Source organism: Blennius ocellaris (assembly GCF_963422515.1).
Source record: "Blennius ocellaris genome assembly, chromosome: 18".
Lineage (NCBI taxonomy): Eukaryota > Metazoa > Chordata > Actinopteri > Blenniiformes > Blenniidae > Blennius > Blennius ocellaris.
In genome coordinates this window covers 10,320,277-10,334,592 of record NC_137667.1, presented here as the reverse complement: position 1 = coordinate 10,334,592, position 14,316 = coordinate 10,320,277, and the positions used below count along the sequence as shown (strand labels likewise).

The window sequence follows — 14,316 nt, the reverse complement described above, 5'->3', positions numbered from 1 at the left end:
AAGCATTTAGAGAAGGAATCCAGAGTTAACCCTTTAGATATTTGAGGAGACAGGTCATCAGTGCATCGCAGGCCAAACACAGAGTCAGACAATCACCTTTATGGGAAATTTAGAGTCACCTATTAGCCTTAAATTAAAAAATTTTGAACTGTGGGAAGGAATACCAAGCACAACCAGGAAGTAATTGGAAAATCTTTACAGATAAAGCAGCAAACATGGATTCAGACTTTTGATATTTCTGCTGAATTGTCTGCTGTCTATCAGGTTCCTCTTGGAAAGAAGATTTGAATATCATCGTGATTTTTATCTGATTAAATAAAGGATTAATTAATAAAACATTGACCAAGAAGTTTGAGTACTTGGGGGGAAAAATACATCTACAGAGAGAACATGTAACCTCCACACAAAAAGGCCTTGAGCCTGGAATTGAACTGGGTTCATTCTCACTATGGGAAAAATAATGACATTTAAGCATATTATAATATTGTATACTGTCTAGGTTTCCAGTAACACTGTGACTGGAAAAATGCTTAGACACAGTGAGGGTCTCTCTTTGAGAAGTCTCCTCCCCCCCTTAAATAGACCTATATTTAGGTACTGAGAGCTCCAGGGACACAACACTGAGTGGTGGTGTGACAGCTTGGTTGGAGTCGCTGTTCCTGAGCTGTGACAGTGTTTTTCAGTAAATAGGGGAACTAAAAGTGATCATCAGAGGCAGGGAGGGCACAGGAAGTTTCTCTGCACTGTTTTGCAACTTCACATACTGTTTTCGCAAAGAAAGCAGGACTCAACAATTTCTTTTCCTTTTTCTTTTTTCTTTTCTCACTCTTCACTGTTCACTGACAAGATGGGGGACAAGAAACCTCAAGTGCCTCTCGTGGAAGACATAAAGGAGAAAGTACTTTATGAAACTGAAGCATCTTCTTGGCCAGATGCCAAAACTGACTATCCACCTGCTGGGACAAACTCCATCTACTCTGCAATTCTGAGCAGAAACGAGGCTGTTAAAGATGCCAGGCGCCTCAAGACTTTCCTGGAGCTGCGGGATAAATATGTGAAGAAGAAGGTTGTGTTTGAGGACCCTCTGTTTCCGGCAGACGACTCCTCACTCTTCTACAGTAGGAAGCCTTCAATTCAATTTGAGTGGAAGCGTCCTTCGGTGAGTGGCAGACCCTTGTCATCGTCCCTTTTTGGTCAGACAGCACTTAATACAAAGGAGGCTCCACCATGTTTATATAATCCCGCTGCATCTCATCCCTTCCTCTGCATCATGTGGGTTTTGGTGGTTAGGTGGTGCATAGCTCGGGGTTATCACCTTCTACAATCACAGACAGCTGACACTAACACAGCAGGACTCACACTGAAAGGCCTGAAACATTGTGGCAACTCAGCAGCAGCCACACAGTTTCATATGAACAGTATGTGACACACACTTTCCAAAGTTTCTGAGAGCTTTCCAGTGCTTTGCCTCTGACAGCACATGGGTATGATTTGTAGCTTTAATTGCAGCACTTAAGAGGACATTTTGCAGATGGCACTTAGCTATGTTTGGTATGAAGAAGAGACACATATCCTCGACTTGTAAAACCTGACAACACATTGACACAGATATAAGGCGATAAAGTTTTAAAAGGGTCTTAAGGCCCAGTCATCAAGATCTGACAAGTATTATTGCCTTATTGTTAATATTATTAAATACAAAATTAGGAAAAATGTGTTGTCATGGTGTGGTAAACAACAACCTGAGAGTATCGTGGTGAATATAGACACTGAAAACACAAATTAGACACCAGGATCCTTCTAAATGGTAAATGGTCTAGATTTATATAGCGCCTTCTAACCACACTGAGTGCAGTCCCAAAGCGCTTCACATATCAGTCATTCACCCATTCACGCTCACATTCACACACCAATGGGACAGAGCTGCCATGCAAGGCGGTAGTCGACCACTGGGAGCAATTTAGGGTTCAGTGTCTTGCCCAAGGACACTTCGACACATAGACCAGTGTAGACTGGGATCGAACCTCCGACCTCTCACTCCGAAAGACGACCACTCTACCACCTGAGCCACGGTCGCCCGTAAAACAACAACTTATGTAGAAGATATGAAGACACACATTCATGACTGCTCCCATCAAAAACACAAAAATGATGCACATATAAAGAAAACATAAACAAACGACAACCAGTGATTGCAGATACCAGACAAATATCGGGAAGCAAAACGTGTCACTATAGAGCAGATACAAGAGCAATCTGTTGTTCTGATAATATATAATTTTAGTACAATGACAATATGCCATGTTTCCTTATCTGTCTGGCTTAGTTAAGGTAGCTGAGGTGTAGAGTAGGACAAGTTTGTATATTATTGATTTAAGTACAAAAATAAATATTCAAAGGAAAGGAATTCTATTTACTTTCCCCTCGTCATACATTAAGTTGAATTCGAGTGGTGAGTTGTAAACTACCGGTAGATGAAAAAAGCCTTAAAACCCAAGTAGTAACTCACAACTAGTAGTTACAGAGTATTTAATTCTGGAACACTCATGGGCATGGCCATTACAGCTACATTGATTTCAATGATCTTGTTCATGTTTATTTGCGGTAACATTGTGTAATAGAAATCATAAGCTTTTATTGCTGCACATGATAAATGTAGTGTAAGGCATTCAACTGAGATTAGTGATACATGAATCCGTTGCAGGGGTCAGCCTCAGAGTGGGCTCTAAATTAGGAACATGAATCTGTGTTTTTACATATTTAGTTACGGACCGTCATGTAATGGGAGGAACAGCAGCTGGGACTCCCCTTTTCTCTACTACTCTTAACCAAATCCTCCACTGTGTTGCTAAGAAAGGTGGTTCTTACATTGGCAGCATGAGAACTTCTGAAGACAAAGTCACATTTACTTAGAGTCCCTGCAGCTGTACTTTATTTTGTGTTGTTGCTCTGAAACATTAATTGGTTTGATTATTAATCTTTTAATAAGCGGAGACTGTTCAATAATGTTCACGTTTCACAAAAAGCTCAGGCAGACTTTGCCAGTGAAAGAAGCAGCAAACTGCAAAGTTAAATCCTTGAATTAACAGGGATATCTCTCAAACCAGGTTAGCATGGAGGAACACATCCCCAGGTTTGAGATTCTATTGTGTAGATTGAATGTTTTCCAAAAAACATGCATTCCAAGGTGACTCAAAATTGAGTGAGGGTGACTGTCTCTTTGTGTTTGCCCTGTTATAGACTTATTAGACTTATTATACCCCACACTCATACTAATCAAGAAAAGTCAAATGCAATCCTTTTATTCGCCTTTTGACCTTATTATACATATAAAAACAACCGAGAGTCGCTTTCAAAAGCAGATTAAATGTTCTTCCCTCATGCAGCTGTTATTTCAAGAAGCAATATGCATATCCGTAACAAATCTCAAAATGTGTCTGGTGATCGTTCTGTGCGCATTCATTCGTTCTGATTCAGATGTGACTTCATGGTTACAGTCTGAGGTCTTTTCCACACTCCGAGAAGTACTATCACTTGACTAGAGGGCAAATAAGGGCTTGACCAGGTGAACTCTCAACAGCTGCTTTCTCATAAAGATGCATGAAATGCTGATGGTGATTTTACGATCCATGTGACCCGACCCCTCACCAAAGATGATTCTCAAACTGGCTTTCAGTTTCAGGGTCGAGGTTTTGTGCCACAAATCATGCCAAGTGATGATTTTTAGAGAGACGAGTTGAACTCAAGTAATATATTTGGAATATTTCAACTATGAAAACCAAATATTGTTTCCTTGTTCTGGGATGCATTTGAATCAGTTAATTCCTAAGTTACTTAATGCTGGGATCAAAAGTATCTTGCAACATGCTCAGAAATGTTGTTTCTTCTAGGAAATTTGTGAAAACCCCCAATTCATCATAGACGGAGCCAACCGGACTGACATATGCCAAGGAGAATTGGGTAATATTTTAAATGTAGCTGCATTGACATTGAAATACCTTTTGCAGCACATTAAGAGCTCATTTGATTTTCACTGGTGCTTTACTTAATGGGAGGCAAAATTGTGTGGATTCAAATAAAATGTAGAGGAAACAGGTGCATTTGCAGTATTTTCTTTTTTACATAGAGAAACAGATGATAACGTAAAATAATAACATTGTCTCAATACAAAGCATGATAGTGTAAAGATGAGTCAGTGACAGATTCATGCAGAAATATTGTTAAATCTGAGACTTTATGAAGCTGTACACTTGGTAGTACTTTAATACTTCACGAATCTGCTGCTGACAGGTGACTGCTGGCTGCTGGCTGCCATCGCCTGTCTGACCCTGAACGAGAAGCTGCTGTACAGGGTGATTCCCCCGGACCAGAGCTTCACAGAAAACTACGCAGGAATCTTTCACTTCCAGGTTTTACACGGGCATTTCTTCTATTGCGCAATGATTTAATTCACCAGTGCATTTAAAATGTACATTCACTGTAGCAGCAATAGAATTAATGAAAACAAAACTAGGACAAACTCGGCTCACACACTGCTGTGAGATCATGTTCCTCAAGAAGCATTTGTTGCAAGTCAGCCAGTGTTGTAATGTTGGTCACTGAGGCACGAACAGCACGTCCAAGCCGATCCCACTGGAGTTCAATGGGCTGAGGTCAGGACTGCTGTCATTCGGTTCCATTGCTTCTCCACGCCCAAGTCCTGGAGGTAGTCTCTGGTTTACTTCCCGCTCTGTAGGAGTAATGGTCTTCTCATCTTGGACTCAGATGGTGGTGAAATGGGTTTGCCATTGGTTGCTGAGTGTCAAACTGACCACCAAACTCATATACTCAGCTGTGCTGCTCATCCTCCACATGCATGTTTCTTATCAATCTGACACAAGGTCAATGTGAAAAAGCCAGACTTTCTAATAAGCATTGTTTCAACAAATTAGTAATCTACCAAACAGAAATCCTCCTTACTTTTTGCACTGTATTCTAATTTTCTAACTTTTATGTAACTCTCAACTAAAGCTGTAATAAATGCTGAACATTTATTTACCTAAAAGAGTAGGAATAAAAAGAAGCAATGAGAAAATGTGAAATTGAATTTAAATATTTTAAATACTGTTGAACTTAACAGCCCCTGATGGCCCATATCGATGTTTTGGCTTGCGTACCAGAGATATCATTTCACCCTTTATAATTGATTCAGTGAACCACCCCATGTATGTTTACTCTTTGTTCGCAATAAAAACTACCAATTAAAACAAAACAATACAAAGCAAAACGGCTGAACTTGACACGTTGCTTTAGTTGCTTTCAAAAAAGCTAAAACAACAGTTCAATAGTTTTCAACAGTTTACAACTCAATTGCGATTTGTTAGTGGAGTTTATTGAAAATGAGATGAGGAAGCAATCAGGTATCTGAATACTGAAATCTATTTCCCTTGCATGTTTTTAGATATGTTCCTGTTCTTTATTTGTCCTGTCTTTCTCATTCAGTTCTGGCGATATGGTGAATGGATTGATGTTATTGTGGATGACCGCATTCCAACATGCAACAACCAGCTGGTTTTTACCAAATCATTCAGAGCAAATGAGTTCTGGAGCGCTCTTCTGGAAAAAGCCTATGCAAAGTAAGTTTAGCCAATCACTGAAGACGTGTGAAGACGTATTGTCAAACATAATGCCACACCGTTTTTTATTAGAATTAGAAACACCCCTCCTCTGGCTTCACCACGGAATTATCCCTGAGTGAAGGTATAGGATTCTGAAAATTATAAATATATATATATATATATTTTTAAATGTTTTCATTAATCTCAAGTAAAGGGAAGGAAATATAAGAATGTTGGTCTTCTGGCTGTTCCCTTCCGATTATGGAGGTGTTTATATGATAATTTAAGGTGCACTGTTGCACGATTTTTGCTTTCACACGAACGAATGAGTCAAATATGATTTAGGACTCATTCCCGAACCAGATGTATATATTTATTTTTGTTAGCACGCTTACACTGAACAGCCCCACAACTCAAATGAAAAATCTAAACCTCGGAGGAGGGACGGACTCATGACTTCTCTCTCCCAGGTTGCATGGGTCCTATGAGGCTCTGAAAGGGGGAAACACACTGGAAGCGATGGAGGATTTCACCGGGGGAGTTACCGAGTTCTTTGAGCTTGCCGAGGCGCCCAAAGAGCTCTACACCATCATGAGGAAGGCTCTGGAGAGAGGCTCACTGATGGGCTGCTCCATAGACGTGAGTGGTGGTGCTTTTCATATCAGAGCCTTACAGCCACATAACCTGCTGAAACTAAAAAATCCATCATATCAAGAGCACGGTTCAGGTACAATGAAGTGGTGGAAGATGAATTTAATGACACTAATGATAATGATCACATTTTTCAAATATATTTTACAAGCTTTTTACAACCCACCTTCTCAGCTGTGCTGTTCATCCCACAAAAGGATGTTTCATGCAAATGTAGCACCATATAAAGTAAAAAAAAAAAGAAAAAAAAAGTGTTTGTATAAAGTTTAAAATATGAATCAGTAATATTGTTACAGCAAAGAAAGTGAAAATTATAAAATGATAAAAAAAAAAGATAGATATTTACTTACAAAATGACCAAAATATAAAATAAATATGGAATAAAACTAAATTAGATGATTCAAGTCAAATAGGGCCATGATAAATAAAAAAGAATTACACAGATTCTACTCTGTGATTGATTTTCACATCTAGAACATCTTGTAAACGAAAATGTTTTTAATTTGCTCTGGCGTCTTTTTCATCTGTCAGATCTTTTCAGCACATGAGCTGGAGTCTCGGACCGAGCTGGGTCTGGTCAGGGGTCACGCTTACTCCATCATCGGCCTGGAAGAGGTGCGGTCAAATATTCCGCTTCGGCACAGATTTCGCTCGTGAGACTACAAATGTAAAAGCAATTCTGATTTATTATTTTGCTGCTGTTGTTTCCTAGTGCGATGAGGTTTCGAAGAACAGTAAAATTCGTCTGATTCGTTTGCGTAATCCCTGGGGTTGGGTGCTCTGGAAAGGACCCTGGAGTGCAAAGTAAGATGTGAGATATGCAGAAAATCCCTATCAGTAAAACACACTATGTCATATACAATATACAGCTGATCACTCAATGAATTATGCATATGGCATGTGGAGGGGTTGTTGCTTTTTTTAAATTGCTGTTCTTTCATATTTTGCTTGATATTTCTGTAGTTCGAAGGAGTGGTCGAGCATTTCGATCGCAGACCAACAGAACCTGAAAAAACAAACTGTAGAGACGAGTGAGTTCTGGTGAGTCAAACTTTTCACCTAAGCAATCATTCAAGACTCATCCAATAACTGAATGAATTTAGTACAAAAAAATACAAAAAAATTTACTTTTTTTTTTTAACCATCGAGAGAGAGAGAGAGAGAGAGAGAGAGAGAGAGAGAGAGAGCGTCTCATAACGACCAGAAACAAAAACAACAGGAGAAGCTTTGCATGTTGTCCAAAACGCTTTTTTTATACCCTACTGATGATGTGTTGTTGCAATAGTAATCCTGCTAATCAGCTGACAGTTCAATTGCTTGTAGTTTAACCCACTTTGTACTATCAAGAATGGTAAGCCAATTTCTCATCAACATTACCTGAAGGTATCCGAGTTTTAAATGTAATTTTATAATGGCAGCCTTATAAGGCCTCAAGCTTTGATATCAATTAAAAAAAGTTTTAGTCCCCACCCTCCCTAAAGAAACTCTCTGGATCAACTTGGATAACAGATCAAATGTCAATCACATGGCAAATTGCAATGCTGCTGCCAAATCAACCCAACAGTTGGAAAAAGGTTGTTTTAATAAGTTCCTACTTATTCAGTTTGTTCAAAAGTAAGTTATTTGTTCATTTCATTACCTATAGTTGGTAGTGGGACACACCTCAATCATGCCAAAATTTCCCCTTTTTTTCCCTTCAAAAATAATTGAATTCTTATATTTTCCTCTTCAGGATGTCATTTGACGATTTCAAGAAACATTTCACAAAGCTGGAGATGTGCAACCTGACCCCCGACACACTGCAGGGTGATGAAAGACATAGCTGGACGGTGTCGGTCCACGAGGGGCGTTGGGTTAGAGGCAGCTCGGCTGGTGGATGCAGAAACTGCCCTGGTAGGACACCATGAGAGCATTCTAAAAGGAGCTGACACGCAAACATATTATTTATCAGAACACAAACTATTTGCCTAATTGTGCAGTGGTTTGAGATCTTGCCTCGTATTGGGAATGTAGCTCGTTTGAGCATAGGCCATGCTTGGGAGCCTTCCTGTGTGGGGTTTGCATGATCAATATTTGAATGCTATAGTTTCCTCCTACAGCCCAGTATTTGAGGCAATTATTCTTTGGAGTAAATTATCCTGAATTCTCCCACAGTCAGCAGGGACTCCAGCATGCTGCAATCCTCTTTTATAAACTGACAAAGTTAAAAGGACTTTTTAAAAAAACTCAATGAAACTTAGTGTGAAAGTTTACAGACACAATACAGACTACCCCAACTTATTACATATACATAAGTGACATCACTTCAATTCTTCATATTGCACCTTGAAGTCTAGTGCCCCCCATCCCCATTCTTTATTGGAACTCTGTATTTTGCAGACACATTTTGGACGAACCCTCAGTATCGGCTGCAGCTGTGTGAAGAGGATGACGACCCGGAGGATGGCCGAGTGGCCTGCACTGTTGTCGTCGCTCTGATGCAAAAAGGTCGACGGATGCAGCGTCATCAAGGGGCCAAATTTCTCACCATTGGGTTTTCCATCTACGAGGTCGGGATCACACATGAAATGCCCCCGCTGTCCTGATAGCAAGTGCACATCATGAGCTCACTTGACATTTAAATGATTCTGTCTCTGCAGGTGCCAAAGGAGGTACGCACATTTTGAAGAGGCAGAGCCTCCTCTATTTTGACTTCCACCTCCGGTAAGCAGTTTTTTGTAATAAATAGACTTTTAAACATGTCACCTTGTCTGGACTCCCATCCGTAGATGCGCGGTCAGGATCAACACCTGCAGAGAGATTTCTTCCTCTACACAGCCTCCAAGGCCAAATGCAAAACCTACATCAACCTGCGGGAGGTAACGGAGCGCTTCCGTCTGCCTCCGGGAGAATACGTCATCATCCCCACAACTTTTGAGGCCCATAAGGAGGGCGAGTTCATCCTGAGGGTCTTCTCCGAGAAGCAGAACACTTCTGAGTAAGGATGAGTGATGCTGTGTTTGTATGCTTGGTGGTGCTTGCTGATGTTATTCTGGAGGAGTGTTGACAACAAAATAGTTTTGAGAAAGTTTGATATTGCAATTGGAAATGATAGTTCTGTTGATGGGTTTCTGCTTATCTTCACAGGGAAACGGAAAACACCATTGGATCCCACGGAATACAGGTTTGGGAACAAGATAATAGAATAAGAGGCATTTAATATAACTAATCATTCAGTTCCACATTTCTTCCATGGTGCTTTTCACTAATCCCTCTTTCCCCTGCACTCATCTTATTGGACAATCAACAGGACAAGAAAAAGAAAGAAAAGGTAATTGTTGCGTAGCCTGACACTCCTCTTCATCATTGATCAGCTGTCAGCAGGCATTTTGAACCATTAATAAATATTGAGATTATCAGTATTACAGGTAGCAGAAAAACATTGGATTAACGGTTTCTCCTCTGTTCCGTTTGTCCTCTATTATCCGTCTCTCCCGTTACCAACCACTGCGATGACCCACATGCCAGCCTATCGTATTTGTGTCAGACAGAGCTCGAGCCAACAAAGAAATCGAGCACGATGGGATTCAGGGGGAAAAGAAGAAGAAACCAAAGGTAATACAGACGTGTGCATGCGTGCGTGTTGACCCGTGGACTTTGAGGCCCGTCATAACTTGTGACATTTCCAATCCCGAGGAGTCCAATATCATCACTGGGAATAAAACAATCGAGTCTAAAGCCCAGTGATCTCAAGTGTCTCAGCTGCACCTGTTTTCCCATGAGGCCTCAGCGACGGCCTGTTTTTCAATGTTCAGCTCTCCTCCGATGCCCTGACACATGTTCTAAAAGTGTGGGAGGACATGTGCAATCTCACACCAAGTGGTTATTGAATTTTCAGTTGTATAATGAATTTTTCTGAGTGGGTTCCACGTTAAAACAAATTCATGTTACCAGCAGAGCTCTTCTGCAATAGTAGCTTTACTTCGGTACAAATTCTGACTTGACTTGCCACTTCTTTAGATTGCTGCTTTTTCAATGGTTTACTTTGTGCTCAATTGTCACTTTCACAACATTTTTAACACTTGTGTAATGTAAAAAATCAGTCTGCTGTAATGATGTTAATAAATACAGACAATAAGGAGAATAAGTTCATTTAAGCAGCCAATGGTTGAAAGATATAAATGAGCTTAAACCATCGTATAACTTTAGAAGATGGCCCACTCCATGATGGTATTAAAGAAACCTCTTTATACAGGTGGTGATGGTTAATTATTTTTTTCCTTCATTTTAGACTGTTTGATTATTTGTGTCTTTGTCTCTTATTGAAAAAACACAAGGTCTTATTTGTCTTTTAGAGAAAACTGTTGGAGCCTGACGAAGAGACTGATGAAGAAAAGATGTTCAGGATTATTTACCAGCAGATCGCGGGCGAGGTGAGGTCGCAGAGAGACAGGGACTGGTGTTTCATGAATATGAATGTGGAGACAATTATTTCAAACATTTCTCTTCAGGACATGCAGGTTTGTGCCAACGAACTCAAGACAATCATGAAGAACGTACTCACCAAACGTGAGTGAACTGAAAAGATTGTGTTATTATATTATGATTATCAGTATCATTATTATTATTGCTGTTTTGTAATTATGTCCTCTAAGATGATCTTAAGTCTTTTTTTTTTTTTCACAGACAGTGAAATAAAGTCAGATGGTTTCAGTCTGGAGACGTGTCGGAGTATGATCGCCTTAATGGACGTATCCTTAAAGCCAGAAGAGCGTGAATGTGGGCGGGGCCGGGTCATTTCAAGTCGGAGTTACAAAACATTGCAACTCCGAGTTGAAATGACATCACCCTGAGTAGGAGAAATATAATGATACTGGCTCATAACTGCATTTCTAACAGCAAAGATAGAGGGCTGGCGCACTGAGCGGACTTCATGTAAAACATGCTGCTTGTTCACAGAAATTAGAATGGAAAAAAAATAAGCTGTACACATGCTTCTTTTTTTTGGTTCCTTGAGTGTCTCCTTTCTCAGACTGATGGGACAGGGAAGTTGAACCTGCAGGAGTTTAAACACTTGTGGAAAAAGATCAAAGAGTGGCAGGTAGGAAAGTTTCATCCACAGTGAACCAATGATTGTGTTTTAAATTTGTCAAATCTCACGATCCTTCCAAACCAACGCGACTGGCTCACAGGATACACGATTAAATAAGTGTTCTAAATATATAGCTACTTCTCATTTAGAAGATTTATCAATATACATAACCAATATTAGGCTTTTAGCAAAATCCAGTGAGAACCTTGTACTTTTGATGATAAATTGTGAAATGTATAATTCCGGTCGGTGTTTTAACATATAAACGATTAATAATTTTGTTTAATGCCACTGACTTTAAAAGAAAGTCACCAAACTAATACATTTAAAGGTCTTAAATCCTTTGAAGTATTTCATTGTGCATCTAGTACAAAACGTTTTCATTTATTGTTTCTTTGTTTGCAGATCATCTTCAAACGTTATGATGTAGATAAATCCTGCACCATCAGCAGCTTTGAGATGAGGAATGCCGTTAATGAAGCAGGTGGGCAGCATGGCTGAAATATTTTAAGACGCATGGCTTGGCCGACTAGCGACTCGTTTTTGGTAATGTGACCATATCACATTTACTCGTTATTTCAAACTGATATTAATAAATTATGAAGTGTTTTGTCGATGGGCTTTGGTAAATCCAAATGGAAACTGCATTATGTACATTTTCAAACATACACACAATTAATTCAGTGAATACCTTGCATTATTATATAGTAGAAATCCCATGAGAAGTGCTTCTCATTGCAAATGATTCAAGCTAGAAATAGACTAACAAGAGCAATTCTGGTTGAAGCGTTTGAACAGATGATTAATGCCATAAAACGGCATTTGTTTTAAACACTATTTTTCAACTGCTCTATGAAGGGTTAACTGATGTCAGAAATAGCCACTCAAATCCTGTTGCTTGATGTGGGAAAAATACAAAAACTGCAATATGAAATTCATGCCCTCTTCATTCTTGCAGGGTTTCACCTCAACAAACAGTTATACGACATCATAGCCATGCGCTATGCAGACGAGCACCTCAACATTGACTTTGACAGTTACATCTGCTGTTTTGTGAGGCTGGAGGGCATGTTCAGTGAGTACATACCACCTCAACACATCAAGAAAGAAGATAATAAATATAGGTTTCCTGTGCACTTTGTGAATCATTGAACATAATCTTTGTTATTTCAAAAATAGAAAAAGTCTGCATAGCGACACGACATGACTGAGGATTAATCTGACGCCTCTCTTTCAGGAGCTTTCAATGCCTTTGATAAAGACGGAGATGGAATAATCAAGTTAAATGTCCTGGAGGTAAAAACTGATTTTTATTTATTTTTTTCTTTCCCAATCGTTCAGTCATTCAATACAACAAACAAGAGAACACTTTTCCGGCCCCCCCAAAAAAACCACAGACTCATTTTACAGTGAGTTGGCAAAATTATTTATAGGGAAGGTCATTGCATATGGAAGTGCGGAAGTGGGATAATGCAGTTTCCCATCACATGCTAGAATTTTGCCAGTCATTCGTCATTGCTCCCGTTACAGTGTCACTTTTCAAAACATTTTCATAAAGTCTCACCGACTGTGGCTCAGTTGGTGCACACTAATGTGAAGTCTTATGAGGACTGTGAAGCATTGAAAAAGCACGATAGTCATGGAATACCATTCACATACAAGCACACTCAGAACCAACTGCTAAAAATAAGAAGCAAAGCTGCAACAATGTAAACTGCATTAAAGGTGTAATGTGAAAGATTTAGTTCCCTCCAGTGGTGAATTAGCAGATTGCAGGTCAACTAGTTCCTCTTCAACTAAACTTCCCTACAGTGACAATGAATCTTGTGTAATTATTGGTTTGTGGTTCAAATCTAACATTAAATCCTTTTGTTCTTTTCTCAGTGGCTGCAGCTGACCATGTATTCTTGAAGTCACCGTCTGGCCAGTGAGACTCACCAACTTGGTCCGAACGTGATGGCATGAAGTCACTTAAACACTGTATTTTTGCACAGCTGTTGTACAGAGACAAAGATCATGTTATCACCATCAGCGGTGTCTTTTCTCCAGTTTCATGCAGAGTTAGATTTGGATTTGTGTTATTACTTGGGCTACGTGAGCAGTTTTTAAAGCGTATGGTGTGCCTCCCTCCAGGGGTCAGGGGAAATTAAGAAAGGCTGGCGTGGAGTGTGTGCAACAGACTGGTAACTTATGCACGTGATGTTAGTTGGTGACCTTAAATTCTTACTGGTTGTGAATGCGAGTGTATATAGTTGTCATCTGTGTTCTTGCCCTGTGATGGACTGGCGACCTGTTCATAGTAAGCTGGGATCAGCTTCAACTCCTCCCTAAAGGAGATTACTAATCCCTATTACTTTTTTTTTTTTTTTTTTTACAGTGACAAAAAGAGAAAAAAATAAAACAAAACATCTGAATAATAAGTTATTCATGTAAGAACGAGTCAGGCAAACATCTGTGTTGTGTCACTTTTTGTTGAAATACATGTTTTTAAAATAATATGGAGGGGACTTTTTTTTTTTTTTTTAATTGCTCTAAACAGCCATTTAACAGAAAATACAATACTACACTTCATAATCATACAAAAATTAAGGCAACACTCATACAGCAACATAATTCTGGATTTGAAACATGTGAAGATGTAGGAGGAATGAGGGCAAACCTAAACATCACAATAGAGGCTTTAAATAGTGATGCCACAGTTTTTCACCGTTACATCTCTAAGAAGGATTACTTTCAAAACTCTTCAGGAAGCTATAATCTGATGAACTGAGACAGTCTAATTTAAGAAGTTATCACAGAAATATCCAAATGTGCAATGAAACAAAAGCGGAACAAAAACAATGTCCTTTTAATTAAACTGAAACGCCCTTTTAATTAAAAAAGAAAAAGGAGCTCTTTAAAGGATCGGCAGCAACTTGCCTTTCTTGTCGGACAGGCTGCACAGTTTACACAAGACGAGGGATGTAATCCCTGGATAAAAGATCTGATTTTGGTTGT

The 14,316-nt window shown here is 39.4% G+C and overlaps 1 protein-coding gene across 1 annotated transcript; it reads left to right on the top strand.

Moving 5' to 3' along the window:
* Positions 1–633: 633 nt before the first annotated feature.
* capn3b (calpain 3b) lies at positions 634–13,338 on the top strand. Its single transcript, XM_080513755.1, has 23 exons — positions 634–1,159; positions 3,891–3,960; positions 4,291–4,409; positions 5,482–5,615; positions 6,068–6,236; positions 6,780–6,863; positions 6,961–7,052; positions 7,212–7,289; positions 7,981–8,141; positions 8,628–8,797; positions 8,888–8,899; positions 9,017–9,225; positions 9,375–9,411; positions 9,538–9,558; positions 9,756–9,842; positions 10,583–10,660; positions 10,739–10,796; positions 10,914–10,978; positions 11,260–11,328; positions 11,725–11,803; positions 12,278–12,394; positions 12,557–12,615; positions 13,204–13,338. Exons 1-23 carry the CDS (start codon positions 848–850, stop codon positions 13,228–13,230), a joined length of 2,307 nt encoding a protein of 768 aa, XP_080369881.1. The 5' UTR covers positions 634–847; the 3' UTR covers positions 13,231–13,338.
* Positions 13,339–14,316: the final 978 nt, after the last annotated feature.